Source organism: Numenius arquata, chromosome 9 (assembly GCF_964106895.1).
Source record: "Numenius arquata chromosome 9, bNumArq3.hap1.1, whole genome shotgun sequence".
NCBI classification, from domain to species: Eukaryota; Metazoa; Chordata; class Aves; order Charadriiformes; family Scolopacidae; genus Numenius; species Numenius arquata.
In genome coordinates this window covers 30,275,303-30,293,970 of record NC_133584.1, presented here as the reverse complement: position 1 = coordinate 30,293,970, position 18,668 = coordinate 30,275,303, and the positions used below count along the sequence as shown (strand labels likewise).

Sequence of the window (18,668 nt, the reverse complement as noted above, 5' to 3'; positions counted from 1 at the left end):
TGTATTGACCGCTTTGATTAATACACAGTTGAGGCTTCCTTGTTTTTTGTAATGCATGTAAAAGCATTTTTCCTTCAGCATTTTTATGTGATCAGTATCTTGTAAGCCTTGTTTCTTGTATATGATACAGGCCTATGCATCCGCTAACACAAATAAAACTCGACATTTTGGAATAAAACTTAAACCTTAGACTTCTAAAATCTAATGTGGTTTGTCTTACGTTTCCTTTTGTAAGGCACAATACCAGCTTCAGCATTACCATTCCTGTCCTTATTCTTGCCTGGAGATCTATATCACCTGTACCCACAAAACAGTGGTTTCATCGACTCTAATTCCATGAGCAGGCTGTGTCAGCAATGCTGGGAATGCTTATTGCAGCTGCTTCAACCAGCTTTCTGATATAATGGAGTAGAACTTGTGGTCCTAACTGAATTAGTTATGGGCACGTGGAAGAAAGGGATATATGGGAGTATAGGCACACACATAGTGTATGTGCAAGGTACTCACTAGTCCAGTTTAAATAATATGGAGGAGAAATATATCATTAAAAAATGATAACCTGAAGGGAAGTGTGAAAGCTTTTGAAATAAGTTGGGAGAAGAGCTTTCACCTCACCAGAGAATATGTAAAAGTGATGCTGTTTTCACAAAATTCACACTTTGATGTACCTTTTTCCAATAAAAGAATGCCATCTGAAGATGGATAACTGTTTCAACAATTTAAAAATTGGCTTGAAATCAACTTATGTGAAGACATGTCTAAAATTATGTAAATTACTGTCAAGCTCTTTTACTTAAGTTTTAAACTGTAGAAGTCAGTTTTTGAAATGTTCTTTAGTTTTTTAGTAGCTGTAGATACTTCTGCAAGTAGGGAGAATGTTATTCTGTACAGTAACCATACTGGCATGGAAATCTACTGCAACTGGGGAAAAAACCTCTCTTCAGGTTGTTTCTTAAATTCACAAGTTATCTAGCAATTATAAAAACTTGAAGACATACCAGGGAGTGTCATGTCTTGTGGCTACATATTTCTTTCATTCCTAGAGTCTAGATAGTGTCTAATAAAGAACTCCTTAGATACTCTGAATATGTCACAATTAGTGCTGTTTCTGTGCATCTAATTGAATTCTAGTTTCTATTCAAAACTTGGTATACAATTCCTGAATGCAAACTAATGTAGTAGTGAGTGTGGTGGGCTGACCCTGCTGAGGAGCTAACACCCACCCATTCTCTCATATGCTTCCTTTCCCTATGGAATGGGAGAAAGAAGGAAGGTGGAAAGACTTGTGGCTCAAGATCGTGACAGTTTAATAAGGAAAGGGAGATGTCCAGCTACATCCTGGAAAACAGAGTTCAGCATGTGTAATGGTTGTTTGGAAAGGCAGATACCATAACCACAAATATCCCCCGTTGTTCTCTTTCTTTCCCCTAGCTTTTGTTGCTGAGCACAATGTCATATGGTTTGGGATGTCCCTTTGGTCAGTTGGGGTCAGCTGTCCCTGGCTGTGTCCCCTCCTGGCCTCTTGCCCACCCCCTGTCTACTGTGTGGGGGTGGAAGACAAAGCCTTGACACTATACTAACAGTCTCCAGCCATAGCCAAAGAATTAGTGTTTTAGCCACAAATCCACAGCACAGCTCCACATGGGCTGCTATGAAGGAAGTTAGCTCCATCCCAGCCAGGCCCAGTACAGCAGTGTCACTTGGTATTCTCCATTTAACATGTAGTAGCCAAGACTCCAAATTAATTTCTGTGAAGCCATGCAACAGCTCAAATCCATCTTTCCATTTAGCTCTTACAAGAAGTTTGTAATTCTGCTGTGTTTAAATTTAAAATTAAAACTTAATCACTGCTTTTTATGAAGGTAACTGAATTACAGTTGCCAGTGAGACTAAATGCGCACAATAAATCTTGTGGGGTTTTATTCAGGTTTAGTTATTTGTGGGTTACTTAAATTGTTGATGGCAGACTGTCCTAAGGATGGTGTTCACAAGAATGACCTAATGCTTTCAAAATCTTGTCTTGATGTTTCTCTGGAAAATAGCACACACCTTCACAGCTGATGTTACCTAACTAACTACTAAGAACTGAAGAGGAAATTTAAGTCTAATCAGCAGACAACTATAGAAAAGAAAGGTTTAGATTGAAGGAAAAATAAGATTAGATTCTCATCTTGGAAGCAGCATTATGGTTTATGATTGCTTAAGTTTTTTCCTTGGTTCATTCAGGCTTCATTTCAGGGACTTCATACTATAGTAGTATATAGGCTGGTATAAACATTGGTCATTTTTAAGGCAGGACAAGTCCTATGGCGCTCTTCCTTAAATTAACTTCAGCAAAAGTTGAAAGAGGCTGAAAATATTTTTTAAGCAGTTATCTGTATCTTAAATGACTGGAGAAACTAATTGAAGTGTATTTTTGTGTCGGAGTGGTGCATTGGTAGTGGTGCAGCAAGCTGCTGAAGTGCAGTTCAGCTCTTCTAGTAAAAAGCTTGTATTCGAGTGGCTTTCAAAAGAATAAAATTACCGTTGTGTTAAAATTTATGTCAATCAGTATTTCATGTTAATATTGGCTGATCGGAGTTGCGCTGCAGTTCCTGATAGGTAAGAAAGCATTACTACTGACACGTAAAGGTGTTTTAAATGGCATGAAATAGCAGTCATCAAGATTCTTAACATCTAGGTTTCTGTTTTCTTCACTGGCTAGCGAAATATATACAGTAGAGAAACTGGGTTACTTTTGTAAATTTTGCTAAAGAAAAAACAAATGTATCTTTGAGGAGCCAAGGAGAAGAAACCTGTGATATTTTGCACTTAATAGAAATATTTTCCTCTGTACAGAAGTAAGGATCCTAACTTCATACAGAGTTTGGGGTAACTGTAAATTGTTTACTGAATTAGTCCAAATTACTGTTAAACATTTCTTGCACAGGAAGGCATGCAGACTGAGCTTTAATTGACTGTTTGACTTAGTAAAGCACAACTGGTTTGATGCCCACACAGAAAACATTATTTTGTAACTTCTTTTGTGTACTACTAAACTATGGCTATAATCGATTTGTGTTAATTGTATGAAACACTTTTGACTTGAAGTGTTTAATATTGCATATTGTCATTAGTCTGAAATAAATTCAGAGATTACACTTCAATGTTTTTGTCTGGCCTCAGGTTTGTTATTCCACTCCTTAATTTGTTACTTTACTGTTTAAATACATTTGATTTCCCTAAGTTATTTCAGAAATAAGTACAAATTAATGAAATCTCATCTTCTGGGAAAATACAAAACTGTTCTTTTCCAGGAGAAAACCAACTAATTCACAGTTTGTGTTATGCTCTTTCTTTTTGTTAACAACATTTTAAGTTAAAATATTAAACTACAAAGTTAATAATCTCCCTCTTAATTTATTAAGATAGACCTCAATCATGTCAAACCCTCATCCTGGTCTTGTCTCGTTAATGTAGAACTTGCCCATCTACCATATTATACCTGAGGAAGAACCTGAAGAATTGGAAACTCGTGTAATGTGGAGTTATATGAACTCTGGTGTGGTAAAACGTTTATAGTGGTTGTGTAAACACCCTATAGGATAAAAATATGGACAGTTTATAGACACGATAGATAAACACTTCCTGTCCCTATAGTTACCCAATCAAAACTTCAGAAGGGGCATCCCTGGGTGATAGTTCGGGGGAAAAACTGGAGATAAGCATACAAGCCCTTGCCTTACCTTTTTGTTTGTAAACCACCCTGGCACTACATTAAGCAGTTGGATCAGCTAAGGTACTTTATTTACAGTGGAGTGGCCAAGGAGTTTCTTTGATCAAGTTTCTTTGGGTGCACTTTAGCTGAAACTTGATTTCAGTTGAGGCAAATGACCTGCAAAACTCTATCCTGGAGCACTAAAACTTAAAGTAGTGTAAATTTTGAGTGGGATCTTACTGTACTATAGATCTACACAGACTGTAAGGACAGGCTGAGTATTTTGAGTCTCTAGTGTTTTATAGGAGAAAACAAAAAGGCAGGTCAACAGGTTCCTACTTGTTGAACTATTTAAGACACACATTGCAAACAGCTTGATTGTTCGTTTTTACCTGACAGTTAGTAGTGTTAATGTAGAAGTGCCGTGTGGGAAATGATGTATTAGTTTCAATGTGTAACTGTTAGATCCCTTGACCCCTGAAATCTAATTTTATGATGGTAGCACTTATTTTGAAAACTGCCAGTTATTGTAATAATCTTGATCTTAAATGTCAAGCAATGGATATCAGATGGTCTGATCTTTTGAGATCTTGAACAAGACAAATTAAAAGTGAGGTGGCTATGCAAAATATAGCCAGTATAGAAGAAGGCTTCTTGCGACAAATCTAGGGAGTTGTTAATGTGTCTTGGGATTTCCAAACAACAATTCAAAAGAACAGAGTCTAACTGAATTCTCCTGCTTCCCTGTTGTGGGCTATTGCTGAGCAGTGCTACACACTATCAGGGCTTTTCTTTTTTCTGTTCTGCCCCCCTGCAGATGTAGGCTGGTGGTGGGTGGGCAAGAAATTGGGAGAAGACACAGCTGGGACAGATGCTGGCTGTAATTGACCATTCTATAGGATATTGAGCTCATCAATAAATGTTCAAGGAAAGGAGGGGGAAGAAGGGACGTTCTTCATTATGGTGTTGTCTTCCAAAGCCAGTGTTGTGTGTGCTGGGGCCTGGCTTCCTAGGAAGTGGCTGGACACCTGCCTGCTGATGGGAAGCAGTGAAGAAATTCTACCTTTTTTTTTTTTCTTTGCCTGTGTGCAGTTTTTACTTCACTTATTAAAATTGTTGTTATCTCAGTCTACAAGTCTTCCCACCTTCCTTCTGTTTTCTTCCTCTCCTGCAGGAGAGGAGAGTGAGCAAGCAACTCTGTGGGTGTTTGGCTGGGGTCAACCTGACACAGTCCTAAGCTAAAGATCGGGAGAGGAAGGCATAATACTCTTTTTTTTTTTAGGCCCCAGGAAAGTGTTTGTACAATATATTAATATTGAAATGCAAACTGCTGCAGTTGCCTGAGTCATCTAGGTGCACATCAGTCGTATGAAGATGGAAAATAATTGCTCAAAATGTGTTCCAACTCTTCAATGCACCTTCTTGCTTTTGATGGTTAATTTTCTAATCTCTGAACTCCTTAGAGCTCAGAACTCCATGGACTTTAAAGCAGTGCCTTTAGCGGTGGTGGTATAGAGAGCTGCAATAAAATTATATAAGTAAGAGTGCTTAATTTTAGACCGTGTAGTAACTTCAAGTCAAGCATCCCAAATGTCACTGGGGGATTTCAAGTCAGCATGCTTTAGGTCTGTCTCAATGTGCCAGCATGGCTGAGAAACAATAGTAAGGCTCATACATCAACTTGATTCTGTGACAAAATTAATTGGGCTGAGAATGGCTACTCATACTATGGTTTAGGAATCAAGGTATCAAATGTTTTCAGTTTTCCACCTATTTTAGTCACGGATATTTTCATCAGTTGGTTTTGCAAATTTCTGTATAACCAGTCCCTGAGAGCTTGTGTGATACTGTTGTAAAGTCTATGCTATATCAGATATTAAAGGATTTGTTGCATTAATATAAGATTGCCCTGCATTTAACTTCAAGTTAGGTACAGATGCATGTCTTCAGGTGGTTTTTAATTGGAGAAAAAGGGGCAACTTCTGCTGATTTCTGCTGATGGTTGCATCTGATGCATAGCCATAAGGATTATTCAAGATGTAAGCAAAATCTTGTTACTAGTAAGCCAACTTTATAAAGTTTGTTTGGTTGGGTTTTTTGTGGTGGTTGGTGGGGATTTTTTGGGGTATTTTTGGTTTAGTTTTTTTTGGGGGGGGGGGGTGCGGGGAGCGAGGACATGCAGTGGACGCAACATATGGCTTCCTAGCTTAATCTGGCTAACTCAAAACATTATGTGACATTGCTTAGGAGTAGAAAGCCAAAAATTACTTAGGAGTAGAAAGCTAACTCAAAACATTATGTGACATTACTTAGGAGTAGAAAGCCATAAATAAAATTGCTATCAATGGCTATTGTTAGAAGTAATAGATATCCTAAAGAAGCAGCTGTAAGCCTTCATTCAGACTTGTTTATTCTTGTTGTCAGTATATGCCAAAGAAAGTCTTCACAGTATATGGAATTTTGAAAATAACTAATGCATTTACCCATTCCCCTTAGGTCCAAGATGGGCCTCTTGGAACACCGGTGTTTTTATTTGCATCAGATGTGCTGGAATACATCGAAATCTTGGTGTTCATATATCAAGGGTCAAGTCTGTCAACTTGGACCAATGGACACCCGAGCAAATACAGGTAAAGTATCTTAAAATATGTTTTCTACTTGGAGGGATTGCCAGGAATCCTTTTGAAAGGATTTGAGTTTATAATGATGCCCCAGCTTAAATGTTTTATAACACACTAAGAACTACTTTGATTGAATTCCTTACAGTAGAAGTACAGATTCTGAAAACTCACTTTAGAAATTGGTTTAGCTATCTTTGAAAAGTTCTGAAAGCCGCTTCTGTGTTGCAGCTGTAGAAAATGTTTTGTAAGCCTTTTCTTTTTCAGTAGCGAACAGTAGGACAGTATTCACCCATCTGTCTGATTCTTGATTACATTGTTTTGGTGTACCAAGTACTGACTTCCCTGGGTGTGCTCCAGTCTGAAGCCTCTTTCTGCTGCCAGACAAATTTTCTTACTCCTGTTCCTCACGGTCTGAAGAGCTATCATGAGAGATGAAAGCCTGTCTTTCACCGGATGAGTTAGTTTACACTTTAAACAGCATCTGTGGCGGTAGCTTTTGTCCAGCAAGTCTTGTCAGGTAGCCCTTCTGTGCCATGGGATCATCTCCCAAGACATACAGCAGCAGAGAGAGCTCCAAGTTAAAAACCTGCAGTGTCATTTAAGCACACTAGTAGCATTCTGGCTGTTTCAGGATTTAAAGTATTGATGGACATGAACTAAATGTTTTCTTCCACTTTTCTTTAGTGCATGCAGGAAATGGGAAATACTAAAGCAAGACTACTCTATGAAGCTAATCTCCCAGAGAACTTCCGAAGACCTCAAACAGATCAGTATCCTTTTTGTTTTAGCTTTCACATTGAAATGGTTTTTAATACGAGGTAGAAGTTATGACTGTTTCAAGGTAATGCTACGTTTGGCAGCTCACCTTATTTATTTCATTGATAGTGTTGAATAAAAAGATGATAGTGGAAGTTGGGAACAGTTCAGAAAAGGCTTAAATTATTTCAGTTGTAGCAAATCTACTTTGTAATGATATTGGGCAAGCCCCATTTATTTTTGCTTTCAGAAGAAGTGACTTCATAAATTCCCTGTATGTAAGAAGTTAGAGTGATACTAGACAGCTCTTGAATATTCTGTCTTTATCTTGAGTAACTGCCAGCTGAAGTTAGAAGCATTTGAACAGGAAATAATGAGCTGAATGGTAGAGTAAAATAAGCCATTGGATCTTACTCAAGTAAAGTATGGATTTCTTCATGTACGTAAGGTATTCTGTAATTTTGTTTTGAGTTAAAATCTATGCATTGTATGAAGGCTGTAAGCACAGATGACTAGCATGGGAATATCTAAATAAAGCAAACCTCCCTGGCTGCCACCACTACTGTTGGTGTGTGGTTATCACCATTTACCTAGAAGGGGAGGGTTGGAAGAAAAATTGTCTACTGCCAATAAACAGCTTTCTGCAAAAAAATGCCCGTTTCAAATCTGAATCCTTAGGATAACATATAATGTTATTAATTTAGGTTTGTATTAGCTCCTGATTTAGTGATGTTACTCCACAGGTAGGATTTACTTCACCTGATCTTACTGGAACTGTAACTATATGAGACCCTAAACACCTACTGATAAGTGAACTGAATCATTCCCCAGCTTTCTTAGCCTGATAACGATGCAGGCTGTGGAGGCTGATAAACAGACTTAGTCGTAACTGGATCTGAATATTGTCTGTCTATATCCAAAAGTAGTTTTTGTTCCTCTGCTTATTAGATACTATGCTCGATACGTTATGCGCAGAAGACTTTTTTTTGAAGGGTTAGACTTCTCATTATAAAATGCACTTGAGCAAAACAGACATGTTTCTTCATTTTCTAATAGCTTTTAAATTAAACGTACATACGCATAAGAAAAAAAGTTACTGGAACCAGGTAGCACTGTAGTATTCCAGCTATAATATTCTAGAACTTTATTTGAGCCATAAGACTGAAATACTTTGAAACTTACTTAAAAGTGGATCTTGAAGATGTATATTTTGTTCTTACTGCAGCTGACTTGAATTCACGGGTTCTATTGCAGAAGAAGCAATAATGCTTTACTCTAAGCTGCTCTTGTCAGATTAGACCAAAAGTCTCATTTTTAGACTTTCAAAATAATTCTTCTGTTGACACTGTATACCTTGAAATAATTATATAGCCTTTTGAACAGTTGTCAGTTTCTAAGTTGTGGACTTGGTCAACTGAATATATTTCATTGCAGGTGTTCTCTTTTAAAAATACAGTGCCAGGAGAGACAATGCCAACACTTCCTGTTTTTCTCAATTTCCTCATAACTTTGGCAGCTACTTACCTACTTGACATTCATGACAAGCAGTTGTGTAATGGGGTTTTTTTTGCCTTTTCTCTTTGCCCTTTGTATCACTACAAAATCAGCATTGTATCTCATTAGTGTCCTGGTTGTGGATGTTCTCAGTATTCTGAATATTCTTTTGCATGAACTATGAAAATGCTTTGCATGTAATGATCACTTTTGTGTATGTTATTCTGTATTAGTGTTTAACTTCCTGTAGCACTATAGTACACTTATTTCTACTTTTTAGGTTGTAGAATGGAGACACGGGAGAAATGTGTATGTGGGATGTGCCTAAGATCTCCTGCTAAAGGTTCCTTGTCACTTCTGCTTCTTTATCACAAGACTGACCTTTCTGGGCATTTTTATTATTCTCGTACTTGGCAGGGTTGCTCTGGTGTAGAAACTAACTTTAAGGATCATCTTGATGGTTTTTTGTATGTCAGTTTTAGCTTCCTCTTTGAAAATGTTTTTTTTCCAAGAATAGATGAAGTAATTTTTTTTGTTTCTTCACTTTACTCACGTCTTAAAACAGTTTTAGCATCTGTTGAAGTTGCTCTAAATTCTTTTGTTAACGCAGTTGGTTATTAATTTAGAGAAATTTAAGCATGGTCCAAAAATTCATGCATGTTGAAGTGGGATATGAACGGTGTTTTTCAAAATGCACAACTTAATATCCCAGTGTAATAGCATCCTGAAAAATTAAACCATATGAAATTTAAATACTTATGATTCTGTGTTAATAATTTCTGAATTAAAACTTTCTAATTGTCTGAAATATCAACTGTGCATTCTGAGAAACTGCTAAAATAGGGAAATATTTGTGCAAAAGAAATAAAATATCTAACACCAAAGCCTGAGCAACCAAAACTTAGAACACCTTCTGGTATTCTACATCAATATGCTTGTTGCTATTTCCACCTTTACATATTTTTATCACTAGTGTTTTAGGTTTCTTTTCCTTCCACCGATATATTTGTCGTAATAGGAGACTCTCATGGAGGACTTACCGATCTCGGCAAACTGTTTACAGTCAGCTTTTGATGCATGATACAATTTGTACAAATCAGAGAACAGTTATATACATTTCACCTTTAATGTGAAGAGAAAGTATTTTTTCCCAATTTACGATGGTAAGCTATACTGTGTTATTTACCATGTATGAGTACCTTTGTTCAAGTATTTGTAGTACTACAGCCCTTTAGCTTATAAATATCGAGTGAAAATGTCCTAACTGTGGAACACTGAGTTACTTCTAGTATATCTTTCTCACATTGTTTCTTTAAGAGATTAAACTGATTAATCCTCTGTAGTAAAAAGAAGCTCTTTTTGGACAGTGTTCTCTGTAAATCAGTTTGTTCTGTTGTTCTAAAACTATGAGAAGGAGCAAGAATCTGGTGCAATTCTTTAATTTGTATAACCTGTCAGTTTTTTAGGTTAATGTTGCTATTCATCTGAATGCATATTTTCCTTAAACCAACTACTTCCAGAGCTGTGGAATTTTTCATCAGGGATAAGTATGAAAAGAAGAAGTATTATGATAAAAATGCTGCTAATGCCTTCAATGTAAGTAAACAGTTTCACCAAGAATTCTGTCACTTTTCTTTTTTGAAAGCTACATAAGAGAAATGTAGAAAGCAGTACATCTGTTAAAATGTCTTTCACAGTCAAAACCTTTTTGATACAGAGCTAAATGCTTTCTTTTGTATCTCTTGAAAGCTATTCCTAGGTTCTGTAAGTTCAACACACAGTCTATTACATTTATCACAGCAGAGCGTTATGATCCAACAAATAGCTTGCTTCTGACTTTTTATATTGTGTTTTTTCTCTTTCAGTGATGGGTATTTCTTCAACAGCATACTTTGCATCCTTTCTGAGTACATTTTTCCATGTTACAGGCATAAGATAGGATTACTGTTTCTGGTGACGGTCTTCTCCCACTCTCTGTAATACCTTTATGAGAAATCCTAGGGTGTTTTGGGCCCCTCTTCTGAGGGTCTTATTGCTCTGATGAATTCTAAACTGTTGTTTGCAGCAAGGTGCACCATGAAAACAAACATGGGGAGTATGGCAAACCAGCTGTTTAGTCACCTAGCTGTGTATTTACTACAGTAAGTTGGTGAGTGCTTTTCTGTCAAAGTGAATTTGAAAATGTCACACTTTAATGAAGTTCACAGTCTTGTAAGAGTTTTTGGATACGGCTATTTCTGGTGCGTACAGTCTAGTTATATATATCTTTCTTTCTATAAGTATACGTATGCTTAAACACTCACTCCTCTATACCTAGGCCTTTTAAGTATGGCCTAACATGTAACTTAGTACGTTATCTGCCTCAGCAGTGAACTTTGATGGGGAAACAGGTGCAAGGGTGGTCATAAAGAGTGGGAGTTTATGCTGTCTTTGCTAGCTGAGAAAATGGATCTTTGAATGGTAGTTTCATTTTAGAAGTATAACGAAAAAGAAAACCTGGAAACTAGAGCAGTGTATTTCATTAAGCATTGTTGAAGTAGGGGGAAAATTAATTCACTTAAGAGGTAAAATACAAACTGTGGTTTGAGTCAGTTACCCTTCTTTACTTTGATTCCAAAGTAGAAAATAGGAAGAATTGTTTAAAATTATACTACTTTAAAAAGTTCAGAAGGCTCCCAGGATCTTTCCAGAGAACCTAGGTGTCTAATGTAATAGTCCACTGCTGCCTTAATATGTTTGAAGGAGAAATCAGATTTTGCTTATCGTATTGTGGGCTAATATGAATCGCTTTACCTGTCGTAGCGGTAAGGATAGACTCCAGACAAGCTGAAGAGAGATTCATGTTACTGCTGAGTAGGGAAGACCATTTTATTTCTTCCTACCTGGGCTTTTCTTTCACTGATGTAAATGGCATGATCTCTCTGACACAGGAACAAAATCTGATTATGAAATATTTTGGCAATAGACGACTCATGCAGTTACACTCACCCATTTTTCTTCAAGGCCATCAAAAATCAGGTTTGAGGTAGGCAATCTGAAATCACAGTTATGGAAAAATCATAAAGTACACAATACTAAATTAGCTGAACTAGTGTAGTGCCTGTAATCCTAGTCTGCTGCTTGTTGTGGGTTGTCCTCTGTGGCTCTGGTCCCAGCCCAGCTCACGTGCATTCGTCATGATCATCTTGTGGCCGGGCCTGGGACTGGCAGGGAAGAGGAAGAAAAGGTGTAACTTTTCCATTCTGCATGTCTTAGACACAGCTTTTCTGCTCCTGCATACTGTTGGCAGGGAAAAGGGAAAGTTACCCTGCACTTCCAACACGTGGAGGAGTTTGGGAAGAATAGGGTGAGGAAGGCATTTCTGCGTTTCAGTGCCCCTGTGCAGGGAGTGGTGACAGTTTCTAAAGCTTTCTTTTTGCAGTCCTGATGACATCTGAGACACCTTCCCTCTTCCCACCCTGCCAGGAGGAGGCTGAGATTCCCTGGAAACTGCAGGGGTGGCTGTGGCAGGAGGAGGAGATTCCTGCTTGTAGTCTGCAGCCCTCTGCAGAGTGCTTTGGTAACATCACAGCACTTGCTAGCACAATGCTTTCAGGAGTTATTGTCTTGTGAACCGTTTCAGGTGAGGTGTCTGTGCCAAGTGATGCAAGCTCTTTTCTTCTGGAAAATTTCTTTACCCTTCTTGCTTTTGCAGAGAGCACCCTGTGTCCTATTTGTAATCAAAATCGGCACTGTTGGGGTGAATGTGAGCTTTTGGCGCACTTACTTTTTGTTATCACCTTTGAAATAGCAATGCCTTCTGCTTGGATTAGGACCAATTTAAGTTGGACTTGCGTATGTATGTTGTCATTTGGTAAAAGGAGTCCCTTCTGGGTATGAGTGGGTAATATGGAACTGCAGAAACAGTATAGCTGTGCCCTAAGAGTCACTTCCCTTAACCAGGTAATTCTACTGAGGTCACATTTAAAATTTTTAAGAGGCTTTTCTGGATTTGGCCTACTGTTATAAGTTGCTTGTGGTAAAAGCTCCCGGTAGCATAAAAGTTGTTTTGAATAGATTCTCTTCAAACATGCAATGCAATATATCTCTTAGCTTAATTTTGACAAGATCTCGTAAGCTTTTCAAGTTTGTCTGACAGTACAACATCTGTGTTAATACATTCTGTCTGGTGGGGCCAGCAGTGTATGTATATATATATATATGTTAAGGATAAGTGATGCTCAGGATTCATGTATCTTTTCTAACAAAATTTTTATTTATAACTGTTGATTCTATGACATGTTTTGTGTTCTGACAAGACTGTTGTATTACTAAATTTGGGTTTTAGAAATACACACTATAGTAACAAAATCAGCTAGTGCAGAGACCAGTAGTGCCATCAGATGTGCGGTCTAAAAATAAGCAAATATGAAAAATTAAATTATTTATTTTATGTTTCACTGAAAAGCAATGCAGGATAAAATTATGGGCAAAAGGCATCTGCAGTTTTATTGGCTAGTTACATTTTAAATAGAATAATGCGTTTAAGTAGAATTCAAATGTACATTAGAAAATTCTAATGCTGACTGAAAGCAGCCTGACTTTAAAAAATATTTAAAATCTATTAAAATGCATAGATCTCAGAGTGTTCTTGTCCATCTTTATTGGGAAAATGTGAAATGCTGGTTCTCTGTCACTGCTCAGGACTGAATGAGTGGTATAATTTACTCAGTTGTTATAAGTGGGTTATCAGTAAATAGTTACTTGATCTGGCCAGCTGCCTCCCTATTTTGCTTTGGTGTGATGTAATTTTGAAACATTATGGACTTCATGGGTTTTTTTAACTGCTTTTTATGTATGCTTAAACTTAAAAATAGGAATAATGCAAGTAAAAACACTTGAAGCTGACAGGATGTTACTTGGAGAGAGATAGATATATATATATGTTTGTTCTGTGAATAACACACGTGGTTTGGTATTGTTAAGGCCAGGAATTTGTTTTGCTCTTTGAATAATCAACTTAGGAGCAGCAGTAGCTGTTAGCAAGTCAACTTATTTTAAATATCCTCAGCATAATAATGTCCTCATAGAATTAATTTTCGGCCAAACCCCCTTCTCAACTTTTAGGCATACGTAAGCTGTGAATGATGCAAAGTATAGCGTAGAATTCAATAAAGCAAACTTCACATAATAGTGCAACAATTAGGGCATCTTTATGAATGTGGTGCATCTAAGAAACGATAACATGAGCAATTTACTGTGCAATGTGCTGTGCTGGTTGAGTTGATTTATCCCTGAAAGCTTGTACAACACAATTGAGAGATTGCATCACTTCTGTAATTAACTACAGACAATTACCATAGGTCAGGTGGTGTGAGGTGATTTTGTATGTTAAAATTCTCATTCAGGTGGGTGCTGACATGAAACTGTTCAGGAATATCATTCCACTTCAGACTTGAACGTGATTTAGCACTTTCAAATGTAGACAAATCCTTTTATATTCATCCTAAGGTTTTTTAGTACACAGCAATCCTAGGACTGAAGGGCAGAGCATTCAAAGCAGTTTCTCAGCTAACAGTCTTAGTTCTGAAGACTGCTGCTTATTAAGTTTTTTGTTTGCTTTGGGCTCTCATTGAACTCTTTGTACTCCTTTAATTCACATCTCCTGGAGCACTCTTCTGAGAGCACAGCTTACAATTATACAAACACCTTTGCCCAAAAATTTGAATTTGTATGCTTAAATAAATGACTTGAAGGTCTTTTTCAGAATTGTTGCAATAAATATGAGCGGAGCAAATGTGAACCTTGGTGGAGACACAAGGCATATTCCAAGAGAATGAAATATAGAGCTATCCTGATTTTTTTTTTTAGGAGAACAAAGTGTCTTACTATTTTAGGGAGACTCCTTATTACAGTAGATGAGACTTGCATAGTTTTAAATCTGGGTATACAAAAGGAGCTCCCAGGTGTAAAAACACCATACAGGCTAGGCAGCTGTGTCCCTTAACTTACCCCCCTTTTAGTAAATTCCCCCTCTCCCCCCTTCTCTTTTTTCCCTGTTTAGCCTTTTTTCCTGTGTTCCTTTAACCAGCCCTTAGCACAATTGCAGTTACTCTTCTGTTTCTGGGGGGGTTGCCTTTTTTTTTTCTCTGGGATATATTGGTAATTTTCTGGATAACTTCGTATTCTCTTAATTCCTCATACCACTTTCTACTGCTTCCAAGAAAACTGTGTATGGAGATGGTCATGCTGAGCCAGAAAAGAGAAACTTGTGTTGGTAATATTTCTACCTGTAGCCTGTGGTTATCGCAGCCCATGTGTTTATGTGAGGGAATTTTAATATTTTTTTAAATTTAATTTCCTGTGGTGATATTTTCTTGGAAGCTATGGCAGTTCCAGCTATTCTTGGCTTTGGGGCACAGTTCTTTTCCCAGTTCTTATGAAATTTGTTACCTGTATTGGGGAAACAGTCTTTATAGTGGATTTCCTAACATTACCAGTAGATGTAAGAGATGTTTAATGAATTGAAACTGGAATATTTGCAGTTCATGAATAGACATTCTGTTACAGGCTGAAAAAATGATATCATGGTGTATTCAAGGCTAATTGTCATCTTTGTTGAACTATTATAACTTTTTTTTCTCTTGAAACACTTGAATGAACACTTGAATGAAACTAAAAATGGATGATGTACAGTGTGGTTTGAATGCAGGGTGAGGAGTCTTCTCAGAAATCTATTCAGAATATCACAACAAATGCTTGCAGGCAGATTGGGTTTTCCAGTGAAAGAGAGCAGATTTCAAGTGTTAACTCACACTCATGACTATTATGACAAAGCAGTTCAGTTTTTGGCCTTGTTGATTTCCCTTGATTATCTAACCAACCCTAAGGCAAAGCAGTTGCATCCAGAACTGAAAATGGAAGGTTGCTGGAGAGATCATTTTCTAGTTTGGAAGAAGTTGTTCAGAGATTAGACTTTCCCATATTAGTGACTGTAATAATAAAACCTCAAGAGTAAGACTGTATTGCTTCCCCTCCATTTACATCTTACAAAATAGATAGATAGGCATCATCTGCTCCACTGATGTGAAGGCAGTTCCCAGTCGTATGGAAATTTATCAGTAGCTGGTAGCTCTTCACTTCAGAATTAGTAATAAGTTTTAAAAAACAGAAACCCTGTTGTTTAAGAAAGAAAATATTACATATATCATCTTTCTGGTCATTGTTAAAGAATTTAGGTGATCCCAAAGCTGTTTCTCTACTTCATATTCCTTTCTAATTTCTGCCTGTCCTTTAATAGGTTTATTACCAGTACCTGGAATAAGGTACACATCCAGAACTCCAGCTAGCTTTTGCACAAGCTTCACCGTATTCCCGTAAGGAGATATGGACACTCTGAAGGGATGGAGGAGTGGTGAGCATATTCAGGATGTTAAAGGAACAGCAGTACTGGCTTCTTGAAGAAGTGTTTTGTGAAACACGGGACACAACTTTTTTTATGTGATGTCCAGGGTTTAGAGCACTGAATGAGGGAGAGATTTTAGTAACTTAAAAAAAAAGCCTTACCAGTTAGCCTGAAGAACTTCTGCAGAAATTCATAGATAAGTGTTATTAATAGTTTTCTAGTATTCTTATACTCCTTTCAGTATTTTGAGAATAGACCTCTTCAAAAATGGTAAGCAGCTGATGGTGTGTTTGTATGCACCTAATAGCAGTTTGTGATTGCTACTGCTTTAAAATAAAATACTCATTTAACGTTGTCAACATTTGTTGGAGATGTACAGTAATAAAGTCAAAAGTCTGCTGAAATGAGAAAAACATATGTAGTAGCTGAACTTAAAACCTGTAAAATGAGTGTAGAGTAGTCCATTTAGGTTACTTCCCTGTATCTTGTGTGCATATAAAACAGGCACTTGAGGGCACCGTTGTATTTGGTTCAGCTGCTAATTTCCTGAATATATTGACATGGTTTGATAACACACTCATTTTTTAATCTCTTGATTAAGAGATCACTTCTGAGTGATAGCACCCTAAATTTCATATTTAAATGGAAGATTAATACAGGTTTCCAAAGCTTTAACTTGACCCCTTTTTGATAAAAGGCTGAATAACAACATGCATTACATCAGTAGCAGGATTTTGAAAAAACTACAAGTTGATTTTATTAGTACGTTGACCTTAGTAACCATAAGTGTTTGTATGACTGTTATCTACCATCAGAAATGTGTTAGTACAAACTGAAGTAAAATAATTTTTAGGTTTTGTATGTTATGTTCTCTGATATCTTCGTTTAGTGCTTCTTTAATCTTAATTTTTTTCACTTGACATTGTAGTCTGGTGCACAAACTACATTAGAGCCATAGGGCCAAATACTGTTTGTATTCATATTTTTATGTGAACTGTTAACATAGTGTATATTTGAATAGCGCCACCACTAAGTATTAACTTAATACTATAGAAGTTTTTAGCAGACAAAATGGACAAGTAACACATTACCATGTAAAGAGGGACAGGGAACTGGAGTGATATTGTAAACCTGCAGATCCTTTCTTTTCCAATACTACTTTTTCTGTGAATCACAGAGTCTGTCTCAGGGCATAGGTGAAAATGAAATCTTAGGGTCCTCTTGCATGTGTATGTATTCTCTTCCTCAGCACTGAATGTACACGATGCTTTAAAGACAGTATTGAGTTTCGTTATGCAAAATGGTTATTTTTGCTTTATCAGCTTTCTAAAAAGGAGTCCCAAAACACAAACAATGGAAAAGGATTCAAGAATTGCTAGAAATAAAATTACTATTAGTCTTTTGGTCTGAAACACGATTGAAATTTTGTGGACATATGAGTATAAATGTGGAAACTTAAGAAATCGCTCCTTGCCTTCATTCCCTCTTTTTAGGCAATTCTGAATTCACTTCTTAATCAAAAGACCCAAATACTCTTAAGTTAAAAACTAAAATGAAATATTCAGATGCTAGTTGTCAATTTGGAGTACATTTTTAATGCACACAAGCTTGTCAGCTTCATTCTTTTTCTAGCAGTGTGTGGTTGGTTGCAGGGGTTGCCATCAGTTTTGTCTGGTACTTTGAAGTGCCAATAACCAAGGACATCTTAGTTGACAACTTTGCAGAGCTTAGTGCTAACATATGTTGCCAGAGTAGATCACTGTGTGCTGCTTTACTGGAACTCTGGAAGAGGGCTGGAAATTGCTTTTTGGATTTTGATGGAGAAATTCAGATGAATTTACAGATGTGGCCAAAAGCGGGGCAGGCTTTGGTCACTTGTCTTTAGTGGTTATGGTGAAAAATCTTGCTCTTAGTACCTACTTGCTCAAATGTCTTTTTCCATTGGATCTAAATTAAACACAGATATTTTCTGCCTTTACCTGCTCTCTCCTCTACAGACTTCATAACTGGTGTCAGTATTGGCCACTGGAACATAGCAGTTAGATTACAGCTGGAAAATTAGAAAAGTAAAAACAGAAGACAATTATTGCTGTGGAATAGTGGTTTTTTTGCAAACCAAATTTTTTTTTTTTTCTACACTAAAGAGGGTATGCTGCTTGTAAACAACAGTATTTTCAGGTACTCAGAGTTATACCCAAGCATGGGGTAGATCTTCCTTTATTTTGGTGCTTCTGATCAAGCTTATAGAAAAAAGTCATTATTAATAAAGACTGATAGATACCAAATAGAAAACCCATATATTGCTTTGATGTAAGATTACATAGTGCTGCTTTTCAGTCTCCTAAAAAACAGTTTTAAAATTATTATTAAAACCTTGGTTGGCAATCCTGAGTGATGATCAGGGTCCTGCTATAAATATTTAAAGTGCATTTGTGGCTCAGCTAATTCAAGGCAGTTTCACCAGGGCTGAGTGCAGCATGTGCTCTGGGAGAGTGGGATGCATTTACCTGTCGTGGGTGAGTGGTTTGATCCGGGGGTTAGTCCAGCCTTGGCCCTCCTGAGACTGCCCACAGATGTGGAAATAGGTAACAACTGAGCAGATGCTTTCTCATTTGCCATTTCTTGGCAAGGAAACGAATCTCTCTTGACTACAGATGGGAGCAGCTCTAAGAGCTGCTTTATCACTGCAGTAGTTTTAAAAACAGTTTACTGGAAA

The 18,668-nt window shown here is 37.2% G+C and overlaps 1 protein-coding gene across 2 annotated transcripts in view; it reads left to right on the top strand.

Annotated features, from left to right (window-relative positions):
* SMAP1 (small ArfGAP 1) overlaps positions 1 to 18,668 on the top strand; it is a 105,612-nt gene that overhangs the window by 23,785 nt on the left and 63,159 nt on the right. For both annotated transcript variants that reach the window (XM_074153850.1, XM_074153851.1), the window contains exons 2-4: positions 6,194 to 6,327; positions 7,003 to 7,088; positions 10,089 to 10,164. In XM_074153850.1, the coding sequence (XP_074009951.1) occupies positions 6,194 to 6,327; positions 7,003 to 7,088; positions 10,089 to 10,164 (296 nt within the window). The remainder of the gene's footprint in view (positions 1 to 6,193; positions 6,328 to 7,002; positions 7,089 to 10,088; positions 10,165 to 18,668) is intronic.